At 27.3% G+C, this 23266-nt stretch overlaps 1 protein-coding gene across 4 annotated transcripts in view; it reads left to right on the top strand.

Annotated features, from left to right (window-relative positions):
- The window catches only part of LOC123268478 (rho GTPase-activating protein 7), a 141362-nt gene that overhangs the window by 93947 nt on the left and 24149 nt on the right, over positions 1–23266 (top strand). For all 4 annotated transcript variants that reach the window (XM_044733565.1, XM_044733564.1, XM_044733562.1 and 1 more), the window contains one exon: positions 8795–8866. In XM_044733565.1, coding sequence (XP_044589500.1) covers positions 8795–8866 — 72 coding nt within the window. The remainder of the gene's footprint in view (positions 1–8794; positions 8867–23266) is intronic.

The following is a 23266-nucleotide window of genomic DNA, read 5'->3' on the forward strand; positions in this document are numbered from 1 at the left end:
ATCCTTCAAATAAATTTTTAAAGTAAAAAATTTTCAGTTTTATTGAAAAAAAATATTTTAGATCTCTCAATAGTTTTTAAAACTTTATAAGAAAATTTTCAGTTATTTACAATTTAATCTTCATTCTTATTTCAAGTTTATATCGCTTTAATAATATCAAAATTTCTTTAAATATTTTAAATGACTTTTATCGATATTTTTTTTTACACAACTTTATACTTTGAATAAATTTTTAAAGTAAAAAATTTTCATTTTTATTGAAAAAAATTTTCATTTTTATTGAAAAAAATTTGACATGAAAATTTTTTAGATCTCACGATAGTTTTTAAAATTTTATCGGAAAATTTCCAATGATTGTTATCAAAAACCCAACTCAAATTGTAATAACGTAAGATGAATATTCTATTATGATTATTGTCATTATTATTATTATGAATAGATATTCAAATGATTTAACTTTTGACTGGGGTTGAAGAAGAGGCTTGGAAAAGGCGTGGCCCTTTGAAAAGTACAAAAGATCTATACAGTCTGAATGACAGGTTGTCAAGAGTTTTGAAAAGGCCAATCAACTTTTCCAAACCATTAATAAACAATATGAATAACAATAAAAAATTTAATAATCAACAAAACTTATTGCCTCCCATAAAACTAAATTAAATTAATTTTTTATTGAAATTTTTTTTAATGTTTGCTACAAAGAAACATCTCATCAGAATGCATGATCGATAATAACAGACAGCATACATAAATTCTGATGAATAGCGAGCCTTCTTCGCGTACTTTGTGCACAATCTACACACTGTGTAGTCCAACAACAGCAGCACCAGAAGCACCATACTAGTAACTTCTAGATTTTTTGCGATTCGACGTTCGCACGGTTAACTGATTAAAGAAATAAAAATAAAAAAAAGTCAATGAATCAAAATAAAAAAAGCTCTTTTTAAAAAGTTTTGTTTAATTTTTACGTGATCAAGGACAAAGCAATCGACGATACATTAATCGAGGCATGGATAAGTCCCGTGACTAACCCAAGGATCTTTTAACATATAAAAGGATACTTTATCTCGTTATAACCCTCCCACGCTTAAAAAGTCACATCGGGCTGGTATTGTGCGTTTGTGTTAGTAAGAGTGCAAGCACATCAGTAAATGACCTTTCAGAAAATTCTAAACTTTTTGTCTCTTCTGTTTCTTATTCAACCTACGACATTGTCTTGTTTTCATTTTTGTTATTTACTTTCTTTTCATTGAGGACAGTACACTGGACTAGGATTAAATGGGACAATGGGCGTTATTCACAATTTATCATTTTTAATGTTTTATATTATAAAAAATTCATTTAATTATAATTAACAAAGTTTTTGCCTAAAAGTGCTTCCTAAATTTAATCAATCTCTACTTAGTTCTCAGTTTAATGCTTGTCAAGTGTAAATACTTTCTGATATGGCCATATGTGGCTTGATCTGATCATATATGGCCATATCAGGCTATGTATGACAATAAAAAAGTTTTTTATTATAAATTGTTATTTTTTCTACACAGAAAAAATAAACTTCTTGCACCAAGAAAATTTTAAGGAAGACAAAAGTTATTTTGGAGCAAGAAGAAATTTTCTTGGCTAAAGAAACTTTGACCATTCAAGAAATTTTCAATCTTCCTTAATATTTTCTTGAGCCAAGAAAATTTACCTTCCAGTCAAGAATTTTTTCTTCAGTGTAAAAATGTGATGATACTGAAATTAAGAGACATCTGATAATTTTTAGAATTTTTTTAACAAAAAAATTATAGCAAAAAACTTTTATTTAAAAACTTCATCTTTAAAAGCTCTGAAAAATTATGAATGAGATTTTTATAAATAATTTTCTATGTCTGGTTTATTTTTAAAGAAGAATCAAAAAATTGTCAAGTGTCTCCTAACTTCAGTCTCATAAAATATGAGGTTTATTTAAATCAACACTAATAAATTTACACTGAAAAAAAATTTACTGAATTTAAGGAATAAAGATTCTGTTGTCTTGAATTAAGACTAAAAATTCTCGAACAAAGTTGAATTTACTTGAACCAAAAAGAATTTTTTTTTTTTTTTTTTTTTTTTTTTTTTATTTATTATTATTTAGAGTCGGTTTTAACTGCTGTGGTCATATCGCCGATTTTTAACTGTTGGGAGTGGTACGTTGGGTCTTTTTGGGTTGTGTAAATCTTAACCTACGCGGCAAGGGCCGAATATCAACCAAGTTGGTTTCTAAGACCAGCTTGGGATTCGAACCCACGCCTGGCCGGTAAGTTAGTCCGAGTTCTCTATAGGCCATGCACCTTCGACGACTCGGCTAACGTCACCGGTTCAAAAAGAATTTCTTTATTGCAGAATTTTTAAAATTTATTCAAGAAAATTGAAGTCTTCAAAATGATTTTTTTTGGTTTTTTTTATTGAATCAAATTAATTTTTTTTTTTCAGTGGAATCTTTTGAAAAGAGTCAAAAAAATTTTTTTTGACTTAATTAAAAAATGACTTTTATTTTAGAACTTAACTCTCTTGTTAGAGAACGATTTAGCGAACATACGCCCTCTGTCGAAGATTTTCAACACTATCTTCAATCGAAAAAATATATATGGTCATATCAAGACATATTAAGCCATATATGGCCAATTTTCATATCAGACTTATCAGAAAACTCTTTTACTAAGTAGTAAACAAAAATTTTTAAAAAATTTGTTCAAATTTGACTTAATTGTAAATAATTTTTCTTCTCACTCACGACGTAATCTTACTTTTCTCTATTATACTAAAATCACTCAAACTTTATTGAACCTAATATGAATATATATTTTCCTGTCAAGACAGATGCTATCATAAGACAACATCCTATTCGAATAATCTTTCTCAGCACCGAGGCTACCCTCAATTCTCTTCACTATCTATCCGACTTTCTTATCAATTTATTTTTCTATTTTCACCACCTTCAGTCCCTAAGGACCCCTAAAATTTTTGAATTTCTCGACTTATTTATTCACGTACATATTTAAAGTCTGGATTCACTCGGGGTTTCTTCTTATCACTGTCACTTTCATCTCTTTAATAATACATTTTACTCCAAAAACTTTTTCACTTAGTTTTATATTTTTATCTCAATAAAAATTACAGTAAGACAAAATCTCAAATATTTACAAACTTTTTTTAAACAAATCCTCGTATTTAGAAACAACCGTGCAATAAAATAAAAATTAAAGCAGTCAATAAATTTGTGAAGGTTTAAAAATACATATTTTTTGCTCGACTATACTACTTTAATTCTCATTCGCTTTTCGGGAACTTCGATAACATCATTACGTAGAGACTTTATTTTTCGACTACCAAGGACGTGTGAATTTTCGGCACTGGATACATTGCAAGTATTAGGTCAGGGTTTTTGAATAACTAATGGCAAACAGTCCTTATATAAATAATGATTGATGAGGATATCTGTCGACTCGTATTGTCGTACTATTTATTATATAACTTACATTTTTTTGACAGTCATGGACTGATCAATCATCTCTTGAGTATCTCGGAGATTAGAGTAAAAAATAATAAAACTCGAAAAAAATATTCAAGGTAATATTGAGGATAAAAATGAACAAAAAATTGGGAATTCCTCATAAAAATAATTTATAACAAAAATATATTTTCAATAGCTAATTTTTTGTTTATTTTTATATATACTTTATACATCTTAATAATAAAAAGATACTAAAAATATTATTTAGTTCAAAATAAATTAAAAAATTTTTTTATACATATATACTTTTTATACATTTTTAAGATACATTTTTAATATATTCCAATTATAATTAAAATTTATAAAATAAAATATATTCGAAAATCGCTCAAAAGTTAGCTATTGAAAATATATTTTTTATAGTACTATTATTTACTTAATTACTAGCAACTTTTCAGTCGCTATGTGACTGCCGTGACTTGTAAACTATAAATAAATAAAATTTTGCTTTATTAAATAATGACTTTCGATAAATTGCACTGTACTTTCTTGAAACTGACGTTTTTAAAGATATAAGCTCATCTCGAAGTTACATTCATCAAGAGCTTTCACTTGAGTACCCACATACATTTTTGATATATTTTTCATAAATACATATACATAATATATATGAAATATATGAAAAATTTATGTGGGTACTCAAATGAAAGGTCTCGATGAGTGTAATGTCGGGATGAGCTTATATCTTTAAAAATTTCAATAGTTCACGAGATACAAGGTCATTTCTCAATTATTGATATTTTTAAAGATATAAGCTCATCCCGATGTTACACTCATCAAGAGTTTTCATTTGAGTACCCACATGCATTTCTAATATATTTTTCATATATACATATATATAATATATATATGAAATATACGAAAAATTGATGTGGGTACTCAAATGAAAGGTCTCGATGAGTGTAATGTCGGGGTGAGCTTATATCTTTAAAAATGTGAATAGTTCTCAAGATACAAGGTAATTTCTTAATTATATATCTAAAGATAAAGCATTTTCGAATGCAGCCTAAATACTTATCATAATAAATTCACTATCGGTAAGAATGATATGAAACTTTGAAAAAGTACAAATTCAAATCAAGACCTTTGCAATAACACCAAAAAAACCGATTTTACCACATGATTAACCTGAACACAAAATTTTTCTTATTCTCTTAATAATATAGATAATAAATTTTTTCCATAGAAGTCTCGAAAAAAATTGGAACTTTCAAAGCATAAAAACAATTATATGCAAAACCCGAAAAAACTAAAGATTGAATAATTCGATTTCCAGTTCTTCGAACTAAATCAAATATACGAGAATTTTTTTATCAGTGACTTAGATTCCAATCTTGGGTTCTTGTGTCTTGTCACAAAAGTATCTCCAGTGAAGTAGAGTTGAATAAAGTCAAAGTCGTTGAATGCAAGAGAAGCTAAGCCGTAGTCCAGTCTGTATATTTCAGTCTGTTTAACGACAAAAGAATATAGCGTGACACGGGTTTATGTCGAATGATAAAAAACAAAAGTTTAGTTTAGTATTTTTTTTTACGTTATTCTTTTTGTTTTTGGAGTCGTTCTTTAGTATAGGCTGGCTAGGTTTTGCGTCCAGATATTATATCGCTGGGTACACATGCAGTTGTCACATAACTGCGACGAGTTACAACTCAAGTGGTACACTAGGGAGCTAGGGAGGATAGTGTAGGGCGATACTGGGATACTGGAGCTGGAGATGGAGACGGAGATGAAGCTGAGTAGAGCCCAAGTCCGAGTTCGAGTGAATGAGTGACTGGGCAGAAGACAAAGGACCAAACAAATAAATAAATAAATAATAAAACGTAGACGGGGTTGGGAGATAAAAGAATAACATCCCGAGGACCGGTTACGTGCAATGTCGACGGTATCGTCCGCGTCTTTGTCGTACTCAGTACAGTATCATCGGGCCAGTTTTATTCATTATTTATTCTTTGTAAGGCTGAACCACGGTACCACCCTTCTACCTCGGCAGGTTACAAGGAACATGATACACTTTTTGTAGCTCTCGTATGTGGTAAACCCTCGTCATATATATTCAAACATCAAACAACATTTATTTTTATCATATTTGTAATTCCCTTTTCTTTCGCTTCCGTTTTGCTCCATGTAAATATCTTTTCTTTATAATTTATAATAAAATCCTTTACTCAAAATTCATTTTTATTGCTTTTAAATTTTCGTACATTGTCAATAAGTTCAGAAGACCAAAAGGTCTTTTAATAACAGCAAAGATTTGACGAAAAATATTTTTAAAGATTAAATAAATATTTTGTTCAAAAAATTAACAAAAAATTCGATGCAATCTGAATTAATACATTTAATTTTTATGTAACTGAGTGGATGGAGATTTTGACTATGGGTGTGTTGACACAACGAGCGAAAGAGGTACGCCAACGCACGAGTTAAGTGCCAAAAGTCTTGTCCACTGAGTTTATTTATAATTAAACGTTATTGACTAATGAATCGATGTAAAAAATTTTTTTTTAAGTAGTAATAAACATCAGTCTTATTTCTACATTATAAAAGAAATATTGATAAGCTGTTCTTTGGTGAGAGGATCGATTGAAAATGGCTTAGACGATTTGAATAGTATTTTTTTTACACTAAAAAATTTTTCGTCGTTGTGTAAAGTATAAAAATTTTTGTCTAGAATATTACACTCGAGTGTGTAGAATTTAACATTTTCATTTGTTGATTTAACCCACTAGAATGTGGAATTAATATTAGTTCGTGTAAAAACAGTCAGTAACACAAATATTTGTGTTGAATTTGATGAAAATTTTTTTACTGTGTGTTTTTTTAATTATACGAATTGGGTTTTTATGTTTAAAATAATTGGAAAATTAGTTAATGCCGTAAAATGGACGGCGAAGTTTCTTAGATGGTCCACCTTTGCAAGCATGGAATGCGAGTATTATCCATACATGCCTGTAAATTAAAATGAAATTAATTTAAAAGAAATTAATTAATTTGAAATAAATTAATTAATCTAAAAAAATAAATTAATTTTAAATAAATTAATTAGTTCAAAAAATCAATTAATTGATCAAAATAATTAATTAATTTAAAATTAATTTATTAATTTAAAATTAATTAATTAATTTAAAAAATTAATTAAAAAAATTAATTAAAATAATTAATTTAAAATAATTAATTTAAAAAATTAATTTTAAAAAACTTCTAATCTAAAAATACAATTTTTTTTTTATATTCTTTTTTTGTTTTATTTATTGTTGGAAAATTCGGGACAAAACTGCTGTTTTTTATGGTATTTTTGTATAAATTCAAGACCATTATTCATAATTCAAAGGACAGATATAGAATATTCTAAAAAATTGCAAAAATCATAATTTTTGTGATTTGTTTTTAATTAAAAAAAAAATCTTGATAATCTTGAAAACAATTTGGAATATTTTTCTACAAAAAACTCATTCAAGTCTTAATAATAAAATTATTACACTTATTTTGATTTTTACTTCCTGGCGATATTAATTCTTTAATTATCAGACGACACATGTAGCCCAGACAAATTAATTTGATTGCTGATTGGCAATAAAGTGATTAATTTTATATGAGTATTATCTCTTTGACAGTTAAGAAAAGCTACTCAAGCAAATAGCAGGCTAATTTAACTTGGAAAACTATTTGATGTAGGCGTTAAGAAATTCTTTATAAACAATTTAAATTACATTTTCTTTTTTTTTTTTTCATTAAAAGTTATTTCCCAACAAATATGAAGTTAATCGAATAGCTTGATGCTATAAAACAAAAATTGACTGATATTTTTACGCATGACCTTTTGAATTTAAAAATAAACGAGTATAAATTGATGTACAAATTTAAAAATATTGAAGTAAACAATAGGATTATTGAAATAAATTGCGTACCGTAATTGATGTAATTTTCAGCCATAAAATTTCCTCGCTGTATGACGTATATCATAAGAAATGAATCGATAATTTGGAAATTAGTGTGAATAATTGAAAATGTAAAACTTATGCTTAATGATGTTACTTCCTTGGTGGTTACTTCGGTACTGAAGTTCGTAACCTCTTTATACCCTTGCCTTAAAAGTCTTTCGTTATTGGCTTATTGTTCGCCAATAGCTTTACAAGAAATAATTGAATATTTAATGAATTATTAAATAGGGTCATGAACCCTGCTAACTTTACTACTAAAGCTTATTAAAATTAAGGGCTTCTATTATTCTGTATACACTTTATAAACTTCAGATAAATTTAAAAAATTCACATTTAATTTTTTGTGAAAACTTTTTTAATGAATTCCACAATTAAGAATAAAAGTCTTTAATATTTTTTAGTTTGTTATTTGAAAGATTTTATTTATATCTTATCTAAACACGTAAATAAATATTTATCACACATTAATACAAAAAAAAAAAATCGACTTATTTTAAATAAAACTTCGCCTACATTGTAATAAAATTTTTTATTAACATTTAATATATTTTTATTATTATCTGGAGATCAGCCAAACAAACGTTTCATTAAATAGCAATAAAATTTTATTGGTAGCAAGTAAATTTATCTAAAAAAATTATACTGTAAATTTGTCTGCAATAATTATGATGGCAATTTTAAAATGATTAATGATCGGTAATTAATTATTATCAAAAAAATTAAAGAATCATATTTAATATAGGAACAATGCAAAGGTATTTAAAATCTTCTTAAACAATGCAAACTAATAATTACTGAAAAGAAAGTACAATAATATTTTTTCAAGGATATTTAATTTTGTAACTCATTTAAAAATGTCTTAAATTTTGAAATTATCCATTATGGATTTTTGTAATCATTAATAAATCGTATCATTAAAAAATTAAAAGAAAGAATATTATTAATTGCTGTTCGGTATAATTTATTTTGAAATTTAAAAGATAAAAAATAAAAATGAAAGAGTAGACAATTAGGCAAACAAATTTATTGCCATTAGCAACTAGTGTTTAACTAAATAAATCTTGTAATGCAATGAAAGTCTTTACTCGTACAAGTAAAAATGTCAAGGCCGTTTATTTCTAACGGACAATCGATAAAACACCTGATGGAAATAGCTACATGATTTTTCAATTAATTTAATAATTAACAAACAGAATAACAAATAAATAATAGTAATAATAACAGAGACCACCGTAATGAATATACAGACAATTTAATAAAACTTATATGTTTGCTTTGAATAAATAAAACGATAAACTAACGATTGAATTTTTAATTATTCCAGAAATCGAAGCCCAGGAAGCGTGCAAATGGTTACGAGCCGCCGGTTTTCCGCAATATGCACAGATGTATGAAGGTCAGTTATCTTTATTACGTTTATCAATTTACCTTTAATAATATTTTGAGCAAACAATCATTCGTTTATTTATCTTTTTCTTTAAGTCGATAAATAATTACATTATACAATCGACATGTTTGTTTTCTTATGTAACCCATGGAAATAAGATGTAATAATAATCGCTTTAACTCTATAATTGTATTTTCGTTTTGAAACGATTATTTTTAATTTTAATGATCGACTAAAAAAAAACTAAAAAATTACTATCGGGAATGAAAATCTTAAATTTTTACACTCTACTTGTTATGATTAGTATCGTTCTTTTTTTATCTGATTTTAGTGGGATAAAAGTTTTGAAATAGAGAAAGAAAATTTAAATATTCAAAGATAAGACTAAAACATAAACAGTAGTCAGAAGTTTGATAAATTCTAAAATTATAATTAAAATTTTGAAATAGAAAAAAAAATAAAATATTCAAATAAAAAAAAAGGTCTTTCGGCAGCCGAAATGGAAGTAGATTTCATAATGAATGGTAAAAAAAAACTACTAGGTTTGTTTATAAAAAAAAAAAAATAAAAAACTACTGCAACAGCAAATTTCTTAATTGGCATAGTGGAAAAAGACATAATTTTGAGACTACGCATATAATATGGTACTCAAATTGAAGCTTATTTAAAGAGCTTCCAGATGCAATTTACAGAGATTCAATAAATTATCCCATAAAAAAGTTATTCGAGTAAGTAAATGCATAAATATGAATTTTTAAGATTTTGAAAATTTTGAAATCCTGGCATTTCAAAATTACTTAACCGATTAAGCTCATCTTCGAACTTAACTTCAGTATTTATCTGTAGAAGAAGTATGTTGAGTTTGGTGGAGATCCGTTGCTAATTGTAGACACTATCGCTCTGACAAGTCGCGTTATATCCCATATATATATATATATATATAAATATCCCCCATGAAAAAAAAATATAAAAAAAATATATGTCGAAGTATATAAAAAATATATTTTAAATATATTAACAATCTATAAAAAGTATGTATAGTAAATATATTATTAATAACTAACTTTTGGCCGATTTTCATATATATTTTAAATATATTTTAGATATATTCAAAATATATAAAAAATACACAACTAAAAATATAAAAAAAATATATTTTGAATACATAAAATATATATGAAAATCGGCCAAAAGTTAGTTATTAAAAATATATTTAATATACATATTTTATATATATATATATGTATTTATATATTTTTTATAGTATATAATAAATTTAAAATATATTTTTTATGTATTTCGACATATATTGCACGACTCATGATGCGAAGCATCACAGAGTGCTTTACTATCGAAAAAATTTTTTTTGCCCTATTTCGGCAACTATTTTTATTATTATAGTCTTGTTAGTTCACGGAATCAAGATATTTTGCATACTATTGTCAAGATAATTTAATAGAGATTAATGAGACACTTTTCAAAAATTGATTTAGTGCAATAGAAACAGAAAAAACATCTAAATAGGTTAAAAAATTTTCCTGTTCGTCATATATGAAATTCTGAAAACACTGTAACTTGTAGAAAAAATGCATAAATTGAGTTGAATTTTTTTTTTTTTTTAATTCTTTGAGAGAGTTGTAGGTCACCGAATGCGAATAGCTAAGTAATTCAGTGTCGTTTATGTACAATTAATAAAATAAAACAAAAACCAGAAGACTGTGTATCTATATATATTGTGTACATTTATCCCACTAGAGGCGCTTGGGCATTATCGTGCTATTTTATCTGTTTTATATATTTTTTTTCTCACATTCTTTACTTTATTAAAATTTCATAATTAAATGAGCATTATGAGTCGTGCACTTTTGGATTATCCAAACTTTTTTCTGAATCAGTTTGATGAACTGAGTCGAAATATATCAAAATTTTTCAAAAGTTCCGTCATGAAGATCAATGCAATAGTTAGATTTCTATGAAATCTACTAAAAAATGAAGATCCGGGTGTAATATAAGAAGAAAATGTTGAATTACAAAATGTGAAAGAGATTTTCCACGAAAGAGTTAATTCGCGACGTAAACTCGTACAAAGATACCTTGAGTTAACTTTTCAGTGCTGACTATTTCTCGATATTGCTTGTTTGTGGTGTGGCGGCGTATAACATTTAGACTAAACTCTCTAGTCTCTATACTAGTCGAGTTTTCCTCTTACTCGCAAAAGCAAAATCCGTCTTACGATTCTATCCGTCCACTATATTTGTATTTCCTACTGTCCATTAAATACAGACTTTAAAATAATGTCATGTCTAGTGTGCGCGGTTGATCTCTTAACTAGAAACGTTTTGCGAGTATCAGCTGTTGATATTTTTTATTTTGTAGACATCACTTTTCGCCCTAAGTCTGCATCTACCTCTACTTCTACTTCTACTTTCGTTTTAACTTATTCGTCTACTGGGCGAGCGTGTGCTTATACTTCTTATTATACATTCTCTGATGTAACAGATGTGTTTTAATTAGTTATTCCAAGTAATTCGTATATGATGTATCGCGAGATTTAAATTATTACAGTAGACTATAAACATAACTATAAATATGTTTAATATATATTTATATTCGAAAATTGCTTTCGTAGAAAGAGCTTTCGTACAATAACGGTTCGGTATTTATGACATTGAGACAAATCGACAATTAGATAAATGGTTTAATCCACTGGAGTACCAATTAAATTTGACATGCTAAACAATCTGATTTAAATCAGTTTGAAGGATACCATTTATTAAACAAGTATAGCTGATATTCAATTCAATTTTTTACTGCTATAAATATTTATATTTTTTTTTAAGAGTTATTTCTGCAATTTTTCAGTCATTTTATTGCTTGAAAAAATTTTTTTTAATTTTTAAAAATGTGGAATTTAATTTTTCACGTAAAATTATTTCCAAAATCTTTATTTAATATTTTTTCAATTTATAAACAGAAAAAAAGGTTGACTTGAGCCAAGAAAATATTTTTCTTCCTAATTAATTTCTTGAGTGAAAAAAAAATTTTTTGACACAAGAAATTTAACTTATTACAAGAAAATTAATTCTCTTGCTTTGAGAAATACATATCTTTATCCAAGAAAATTTATTTAAGTCAAGAAAATCTTCTTGTTTTGAGAAAATTCAGCCTCTTGCTCCAAAAAATTTTGTTCTTGATAGAAGTAAATTTTCTTGCCTTAAGAAATTTTCTCTCTTGCTCCAAAAAATTAAATATCTCGATAGAAGTAAATTTTCATAAATATTTTTATTAACTAACATATCAAATTGGAAAATCAAATATTATTGAATCATTTTTTTTCATTCAATATGTATAATTGCACGCTAAAATAGTATAAAACAGGTATCAAATATTCAAGAGAAAAATTTTTTTAAGGTGTGAAAACTTTTTTCTCAGCTGAAGTAGGTGGCGCTGCTTCCCTAAAGTATCTAAAAATCTTGATCAAATATAAAAATTTATTGTATCAAGTATTTATGATAATTTGATTAAAAAAAAAATTACTTCCACCAAGAATAGAATTTCAAGAAAAATTTTTACTTCGGCCAACACAATTCTTGAGCCAAGAATTTTGTTCTCCAGTCAAGAAATTTTTCTTTCTGTGCAAAGAGAAAAATTAAAAACATAAAAATTTTTATTAAAAATTTCAGAATTTAATTTTATAAAATACTTTCCAAGATCTTACAATGTTCTAATTAATAGATTCAGTTATAAAAAAGCTCAACGCTGAATAACAAACATTTCCGTTTAAAATTGATTAATGTTGTTTTTACCACCGCAATATATCGGACTACGTTTTGTCCAAGAAACATATACAATTAAACTAGGTGAAGGTTTCTAGATCTGTGATATTCTACAAAACATAATTATATACACGTTATTTTATTTTCTCATCTCCACTCTACTCTATTTCCGTTAACTTATTTAATGTTCTTTCAATCTAACCAGTTTTTGTTTGCCCTTCGTTTTTCAAATCAACAAATCATATCGTATTGTATCATAAAAAAATACGATTAATTTCAACATACTAAATACTAAAACACTAAAAATAACAAACAAAAAAATATCCAGAGCATTAAACTGAAATTTTCCGGTAGTAAAATTTACTCCGAAAGTTGCCAATAAACTAGAAAAATCGGGGACGCGAAAAGAGATTAGGCGATTCGTCGAACCGAGTATATATGTAGGAAGAGATAAAGCAAAAGATCAGATGCAGAACAAGAAGACCAGAAACAAAACGAAGAAGAAGAAAAAAAGAAGAAGGAGTAGTAGCAGCAGACGTTCGTCCGACAATAAATCTTGCTCTTTGAGTGGAGACCAACTGTCTACAGTTTTTGTTTCTATTCTCGTATATACGTTTTATCCACGCATTTATACATCTATTGAGCTCCCAAGTAGATCAGCATAAAGTAGAGTTTAAATGAGATAGTTGGAGCTGTATATGAGTATTAATATCTCGCCAAAATTTTGAATTAGCTCATTTTCATTTTAGTTAATAAATTTTTTTGTAATACTCGACCTCGGCACCAAGTTTTGCGTGCAAACCACTTAAATTATTAAGTTGTGTCTGACGTAAAAGCTCCCGTCTAACCACCAACTATTTTGTGGTTCGTGAGTAGGAATATCGAAACGGCATTGAAAAAGTTGCGATAACGGGCTTAAAAAGCCACTGACATAGGTAATCAGGTCAATGACGATCCGATTCTCGTTTTCTTATTGTCGCTATTTTTATTCTAAGCTCACTTACCTTGTTATAATTTTAACAACGCGGATTACTTCCAATCACGTCAAACAATTTTTTAACTTTTACGTTTATTAATAACTTAAAGACACACTTGCCAATAAGTACTGAAATTTTTTTTTTCATTTGCTATATACACTGATAGAAGGATTTAGTACGAAGTACTAAACTGATTTAGTAACAAAATTTTTATTCATTTATTTGGGAGAAACAAATATTTTGTACCCATCAATATTATTTGTTACAGTTTAATAAATGATTTCTTTATATGAACAAAGCCTTATTACATGGAAATAAATGTTTAATTCCACCAAATAATATTTAGTAACAGGTACTAAGTATTTCTTTGGCAAGTATTGTCAGTAGATGGCTATGTTTTCATTTCAATGTTTATCTGATGCATAACCTATTCACTAAGATTATTTTATTCAGCTCGATTTTGGGAGATTTATTAAACCTTTAAAAACACACATACTCCCAATAAATGTCTTCTATTTATGTCTTTTCTCAGTGTTTAGTTTACATTTTTTAATTTGTCTATTATTGAAATGTTAAAAACTTGTTTAATTTTAAATTTTATAAATGTCGCAAACAAAAAAATATAATTTAATGAGATTCTTTTCTTTATAATACCTTATATTTTTACTTAAGGGATTATATCTACTTGTAATTTTTAAAAAATCGAATTTTTTTCTGCATATTTTGAATGTACGTATATTTGAGAATATCGTCCGAAAATTTCACATTGATCCGGCAAATAATTTCGGAGAAATTAGCGTATTTGTAAAGATTTTTTAACTTAGTTTAAATCGTTCCCAAAATTTCAAACGCGTTTTTCTCGAAACGATGTTTTCAAAGTCGGTGAGGAAAATTTTTCCGAAACAGTTGGACCGATCGGCTTGAAATTTTCACACGATCTTCTTAGATACTTGTATCAGGTAATGATCGAAGGAATAAGATTTCTGGTAATAATTTAAATTTTTAAGCCACTTTAAACTGTAAATTTTCTTGAAAAAAACGATTTTTTTCTTCGGGAAGCCGCCATTTTGTCAAAAATCAAAATTTTGACTATTCCATCGATCATTTTCTGTATTCATGTATCCTAAAAATAAATCTTTTGTTTTTTTTTATTTCTGATAATTTGGATCAGAGATATCTTCCTCACCGCTAGACACCTTTTTGTGGAGGTCTTATAGGAGATCTACTACAGGAACAACGGAACCCAATATTTTTGTAAATACATCGCAAATTCTTAAAATAAACTAAATTCGCTATATGTACATTTATTCTATGTATTTATTTAATAAAAAGCCTCTTCACAAAAAATTCACAAAAAACACGTTTTTTCGGACTTACAAGTGGATATAATCCCTTAAAATTATTTATTTTTATTTATTTTAAGTTAAAAAGTTAGGTCACACGCTGAAATTAGTTAAAAAATTAATTTCTTTGATACCAATAAACGATTTATTGAGTCCCGATAAATAATTTGTTAAATACTACTAAATATTTATTTGGTGGAACTAAATGGGCTTTAATAAATGATTTAATACCTATTATTAAATATTTGGTAATAAAAGGTTTGTTACTATTTCATTTAGTATCTGTTACTAAATCTTATTAAATAGAACTAAATCCTTCTATCAGTGCACTGACCAAAGATACTCTTCTATAAGTAACTTACGCTCATACGTAAGTTAAAATCTCGAGATTTTCCGCTCGCTTCCCAATATTTAAAAAGAAACGTAGAGTATCGCCTAAAGCAGATGGGAAGGTTTTATAATTTTTGACTTTGAAATAAAAGTACGGCGAATAAAAGTCAAACAAACAAGATCTTGGTTAAATGTCAACAAATTTATACTATACTTCTCAGCCTTTGGTTTTAAATTATATTTGAAACAAAATTAACTAAAAAATATAAAAAATAAATAACAGAGGAGGACTTCAGTAAAAGGAGAATATCATGCACTGAAACTAAAACTAGAAATGTCAACTTCTGCGAATATAGAGTCTTATAAGTATGAAAATAAGCGAATAAGGTTAATATTATTTTGGAAAGTAGTTTTCAGTATTCATAGCTTATTTCTAAAGAGAGAACATTCTTTTCATACTCGTATTCGCGTAGGTAAAATTTATAAAAAAAAACGTATGATATAATAACACTCACGGAAGTAATATTAATGGTTATAAAAAACTCGGTATATTTTTTTAACTAAAATAATATTTAAACTTTAAAAATATTAATATGTTAAGTGTGAGATGTAAGAAGTTGTTTTATGTATTTCGGACCGAGAAAAGTTTCGGCAGAGAAAAGTGTAGTATATGGATTTTAGAAACTACGCGTTGGTCTTTTAGCTTACGAGAGCATCTTACGATAAAACGAAAACAAAGTAATAATAACTGGCAGGCTATTCTTATCTAATACACTTTAATAATAGCTACGGTTTCTTCAAATAACACTAGTAAATTATTACAACTGGGCAACTTACCAAATTGTCAATGACCATCACTTTCTAATCACGCAAAATTACATATAAGGGAGCACGCAGTATAGTACGTCAGAGCGTTATTTGTTTCAATTTAAAAAAATTAATGATTATTTTTCTGTCATTAATCATTTTTTTACGCTTCACTTTATTTTGGACACTTACTACACAAATTTTTTTTTTATTAAAAAAATAAATTAGGAATTTTTTAAATAAATTTTGGGAGTACGTGAGAACTTTTTGTCCCGGTTTTCTCTATTGTTAGAAATTGTAGGCGTGATTATAGAATAATGATGACAATTGGGATGATGATGATGAAGGAAAAAAAGTGAAACGTGTCCTAAAAATCAAATCGTAATTTAAATATTAATCCAAAAGCTTTAAATATAGAGTAACAAAGTAGCACACGAATGTTTTTCACGTATGATTATTTATAAAAGAACCCAAAAAAAGATATTGTTTAGTGGATGTGCTGTTGACGATGAGCCAAAAGAAAGACAGAGAGAAAGAGAGAACAATCAGCATCATCATCATCATGTCGTAATACAAAACACACCTATAGTTGAACTCAATTTGATTGTACTCCTTTTTTTTACAACTTTTTAAAAAGTACTCTCTTTATATTATTACACAATCTGAAAGCTTTATTCCGCGAAAAATTTAAGACCGTGACATTAAAATTCCGGGGAAAAGTTTTAAATCGGTGAATAAAAAAAAAAAAATAAAAACGATCAAGAGGGAGTTTTATTAAATTGATGATGTAAAAAAGCAAATAGATTCCATACCGTGAAATAAATTGATTTTAAAAATATAAAAGTGCCTACGTGACTTGGTAATCATAATAAATTTTAAAATACGGACGAAATTACCTCATCGAGTTTTTTTAAATTCAAAATGTTGTAAAATTTAACTATATATATATCGTTATTTTATATACATACATATATAATAATGAAAAAAAAAAATCATTGTTCCTGGTTGCGTTTTCTGGGTCCTCGGGGCATCTTGCGATGCAAGTTAAGTAAAGACTAATACAAGCTAAGAAGTGTAGAAGAAGAATAAGGAGTAAACGCTGAAAAAGAAGAAGAAGAAAGAGATAATGCAGAAAACGCAGGGCATGCACCCATTAGTTGTCTCTCTTGCTCCCAAACGGACTTAACATAAGTACACACGTGTTATCTCTTACTCACAACTACACCGCGGGTATTGCCCCCCTCCACGAGGATTTAACCGCGACAACTTCCCCACTTACTCAATAAATCCCCACTTAAAAACCTCGTTCTCTTGTATATGCCTGCTCACGCTTCAAGACCGCTAGTTTAACGTCGACCCACGCCGACCACTACTTATTACTACTTACAATCTTTAAAACACACGATAATTAACTCATTTTTAAGTAACACCAACGGTTTATTAAACGAGCTTTCGTTAAACGCGGCTGCGTTTTTTTAACTCGAAGATTAATCGGACCAAAAAATTTTCTTGGTAATTTATTTACAAACAACGAAATTGCTCAGACTATTTGAATAAACTCAACAATGTGTCACAGTGCAAGCTAACAAATGTGTCAGTACAAGCCGAGTAATTTGTGAGTGATAATTTAAAAAATAAAAAATATAAATATAAATTGCTGTGTCAAGGACCTCGCGTTACCGTACATAGGTGTGACAAGTCAACATACCATCTTCGCATCACATCTCGTCCAACGGAAAGTAGACATCTATATGTATTACATATTACGTACTCACACATTTACATTTACATGCTCATATTTATGCTGGATGCTTCGAAGATAATTGAGAGAGCATTTCCGCTGATAAACTTCCGGGCTCGCCGGTGCATAACCTATCATAATAATAATAATAAGAAATATAGTATAATACTGTATTCAGCCATCAGTCCAACAATCTGTTCGCACATACGGTCAATGGACATGTGTTACACCTGGAACAGAAGCTACGAAATGTGTAATATTGATACAACGTTGTTATAAATTTATTCAATATGAAAGGCTAGTATTTCAATACTTTTTTAACTTACATAGTAAAAAATTTTGTGTTAAAAATTTTTATGTTAAATATTTAACAATTTTTTGTGTTAAATTAACACTTTTTTGTGTCAATTTAACACTTTTTTGTGTTAATTTAACACAATAAATGTTAAATTTACACATAAAAATGTTAAATATTTAACACAGAATTTTTTGACGAAATGACACAAAATTTTTTACTGTATACGCTATTTTTTAATTAAAAATTAAGCAGTAGAATCTTTAGACCAAAAAAAATTATTGTCAATTTTTTTTAATATCTCAAATAGTACACAGTAAAAAATTTTGCGTCAATACATCAAAAAATTTTGTGTTAAAACTTTTTATATTAAATATTTAACCCTTTTTGTGTTAATTTAACACTTTTCTGTGTTAATTTAACACAATAAATGTTAAATTTACACATAAAAGTGTTGAATATTTAACAAAAAATTTTGAACAAAATTTTTTGACGCTATGACGCAAAATTTTTTACTGTGTAATTTTGAGCTGATAAAGTTGAAATTTTAGTGTTTAAACAACAAATATTATCAATTAAACTTTAAGATTAGAATTTTATTATTCAAAATCTGATTATTTTTTAGTTTTTTTTAACACATACATTTTCATTGTAAAAATATATATTTAAATTGCATTTTTGATTTTTTTAATTTTGGAAAATTGAATTTTTTGAATAAATTTTTTAATTTATTAGTTATGAAAAATCTTGAATCATTATTAAATTTCTAATAATTTCAGCTTGATTATTTTTTAATAACCATATTATTATTATTTAAAAACAATAATTTTTTTGCTAAATAAAAAATGAAAGATGTAAGATGTAAATAATGAAAAATAGACTTGTAAAAGAGGTAGATAAGGATGGTTTTGAGTAAGAGAGCACTAATTTAACCTGACAATCATAATTCGCGTAGTTTCATACCGATCACAACACAACAGCTTGCCATTTTAGTCCACCGATCACATCCTGGATCGAGAGAACTCGTTAAATCGGTGAGCTTGTAGATGTAAGCTTGACATATGCATACATGTGCTATGTATGTGTGTATTATTATTATATGAGTAATGTATAAAGAAACGGCTGAACTATGAGCTGAATACATTAATGCGTGTATATTTGTCCATGCAACAGAGTATTATAGTATAATACTAAACGCATGAATTTATAACTCGCCCTCAGCTGAGTACGTTTCGGCCACACACGTACTCATATAAATATTTAATAAAAATAAAGAAAAACACATCAAGCAATTAGATTGAACGGTATAACGAGTCAACTCAGTAATATTTGAAATGAAGTCATCCGGTTGTCAAACGATACCAATGCATACCTTATACGATCGACGTAGGTGTAATTACACTCGAAGAAAGTCATGACTACATATTTTGTGTGCGTGACTAATTTGTCCACTTTGCGGTTCATACATACGCGAAACATTTGAGATGTTTGTGTGTATATTTAAAACTGTTGGACAGTAAATTTGTATTTGTATTTGTGTTTGTTTCAGTGATGATGGCTGCGCGTAACACCGTCGTTACGAGTTAGTTATGTCATCATTTTTTTGGTTGTTGAATTATTTAATTTTTTTTTATTCGAGTAAATTTTTTTGTGTGTGAATTTTAAAATGATATTTCAGATTTTCACATTCTAAAAAGATCCCAACGTACCATTCCCAATAGTTAAAGTCGGCGATATGGAAGCAGTTAAAACCGACTCTAAATAATAATTAATTTAAAAAAAAAAAATCCCGTGCAAAAAAAATTCTGATTCAAAATGAATTTAAGATTGAAATTTATATTTTGACACAAATATGAATTAGTTTTGAGATTAATCCAAATTTAAAATTAATTTATAGATAGAAATTAGCACGTCTGTAAAACTTTCGATCTGTTTCAGAATTTTAATAAAGACTTAAGAATATTTTATATATAAAATTAATCCTAAAAATTTTTAAGTCTTTATTAAAACTATGAAGCAGGATTGAAAGTTCTATAGACGTGCTAATTTCTATTTACAAATCAGTTTCAAATTTTGATTGATCTCAAAACTAATTCATAGTTGTGTCAAAATATGAATTTCAATTTTAAATTCATTTTTAATCAGAATTTTTGTTTCTATACAGGATGATATTTTTTTAAACTTTCTGATAATTTTATTTCAAAATTGTAATTTTTCAGTCTTTTGCTCAAACCTCTTAACTATAAAAATTCACACAATAGATTGAAATTACTCAACAGATTCTTTTCGTAGAGATATGTAAATTATATCACGCTGCCGATAAATAATTCCTGATTGAATGCACACCTATGAAAAATAACAAACGGTATAATCTGAATAGCTACTAATTGACCCAGTTAGTAACTTGACGCGGTGCGGATCGGTATCATTCATGAAAGACAATAGTGATAACAGCTGAGAGTATTTGTATGGAGCTAGAGTTGGATCTGATTAATCGAGACAGCTTGGCTTCTTTCTCACTCTCAGTCAGGATTTATGGATTAGTGGCTACTGCCGAGTACGAACCGTTATTGATCCAAATCCTTCTCATATACATTACCTGAACAGTGTACAGCGTACATATAACGATAATGTGTATGGTGTATAAATAAGTATAAATAAATAAACAAAAAGCATTGGCCACACCAACTTGCAGTGAGCATTACCATTCAGCCGTATAGTACTGACGACGATTTATCCAGCGATCTATCAAAAAATGTATACGACAGTGTTAAAAATAAAGTTAAAAAGTTTGGAAAATCCAAAAGTGCACAACTCATAATGCTCATTTAATTATGAAATATAAAAAAAAAAAAAAAAAACTTAAGTCGTTCAAAATTAATTGACGAAAAAACAGCTGTAGTAGGAAGGTACTGCACAAGCGCCCCTGGTGGAATAAAATGTACATAATATCTATAGATATAGATATATCACCATCCATGTTAATTTTACATGGATATATATAGATATACAGTCTTGTAGTTTTCGTTTTTTATTGATTGTAATTAAACGACACTGAATTAATTAACCATTTGCATTCAGTGATCTACAATCGTCGATTAGAATTTAAAAAAAAAAATTTAACTCAAATAATTGATTTTTTCACAAGTTACAGTGTTTCCGGGGTTTCATACATGACGGACAGGAAAATTTTTTGACCTATTTTGATGTTTTTTTCCGTTTCTATTGTAGTAAATCAATTTTTAGAAAGTATGGAATTAATCTCCATTAAATTATCTCGACAATAGTATGCAAAATATCTTGATTCCATGAACTAACAAGACTATAATACTAAAAATAGTTGCTAAAATGAGGCGAAAAAAATTTTTCGATCGTAAAGCACTCTCTGATGCTTCGCATCATGAGTCGTGCAAAATGACCAGCTGATGTGGCCTTCAGATTTGTCCCAAGTCGGGGTCACTTTAAATGGAGTAGACATGAGCAGAGGACTTGTATTCAATTCGGATAGTTTATCTTTCGAAAACATCAACTGTGTAGAAATTTTATTCCCGGTAGTCCACTGCATAATGTTAATTGATTAGTCATACTTATCATTGTTTAGATATCGCTTTATTGATAATAATTCAATATTCACTGTTATTCTAATTCTAATTCTGATACGCTCATTATTATTCATTATTTTTTATTATCTTTGTTTAATTTATCTTGATCTATAAATTAACTCTCTGTTTTTGTTTGAAATAAAAAAACAAACAAATTTTTAACAATGAAATTTAAATTATGTTTTTGTTTAAATAAAAAATTACTGGATACTAATATTGCTTTGTTATTTTAGAATTAGATCATTTTTATGACGTACAACGCGTACACGGAGAGAAAAATGTGGAAATCGTTCCTATAATTTTAATGAAATGATTTCCTATACACAGAAAAAAAAATTACTTGAATCAAGTAAATAATTTTGAAGAACTTTATCTTCTTGATTTGAGTAGAAAAATTTTTAAACTAAGAAATTTTTCCTGATTTAAGTAAATTTTACTTGATTCAAGAATTTTTCGTCTTGATTCAAGAAAATGAAACTTTCCAAAATTATTTTCTTGGTTGATGAATTCTTCACTTTATTCAAGCAAATTTTTTTTTCCGTGTACCATTTTAGAAGCGATTACTTAGATTATGAGAATTGTACCCATAATTTTTGGAAAATGTTACTATAATTATGGGAATGGTTCCTATAATTATAGGAACGATACCTATAATTATAACTGTATTATCGGAATGATTCCTATAATATTATGGAAACCATTCCCATAATATTATAGTGATGATGCCTATAATATTGAAGTAATTTTTTTTCACACAACTGTGGTATATAATTAATTATTTTTAACTAAATATATTTTTTTTTTTTTGATTAAATGATTCTTTTTTTATAATATGTAAATTAATAAAAAAGTTATCGAAATAATATTTATCATTATTATTAATATTATCTAACACAATAATAACTGAGTTGGAATAAACAATTTCAGATTAAGTACACACGTGAATAAAAATTATACAAAAAAAAATTTTTTCACTTTAGTGAAAGATCAATTTTTATTTACAAAAAAAAGTTTATTAGCAAAAAAACATATAATAATTACCTTATATTTTTGAAGTGATTGCTTCATTATTATGAAAATAAACATTTTTCTATTATTATGTGCGTCATTCCCATAATATTATACTAACCATTCCTATAATATTATAGGAGCCATTCCTTTAATAGTATAGGAACTATTCCTATAATATTGTAGGAACCATTCCCATAATATATTGAAGCTATTCCATCATTGTATAGGAACGTTTCCAATAAACTATGGGTATGGTTCCCATAATAAGCATAGGATTGATACCTATAATGATCATTTTGTTATAGGAACCATTCCTATAATTTTTGGCAAGGTTCCTATAAATTTCTCTCCGCATATACCGGATGCTAATATGGCTTTGTTATTTTAGAATTAGATAATTTTTATGACGTACAACGCGTAGGATTAAGTAATACTTCATTTTTTCCGGTATTAGAATTTTAAAAGACTTTTTTATTATGAAAATAATGTTTTCACATATTACACAAATAGAATTAATAAATTATGGA

Source organism: Cotesia glomerata, linkage group LG7, assembly GCF_020080835.1.
Source record: "Cotesia glomerata isolate CgM1 linkage group LG7, MPM_Cglom_v2.3, whole genome shotgun sequence".
NCBI classification, from domain to species: domain Eukaryota; kingdom Metazoa; phylum Arthropoda; class Insecta; order Hymenoptera; family Braconidae; genus Cotesia; species Cotesia glomerata.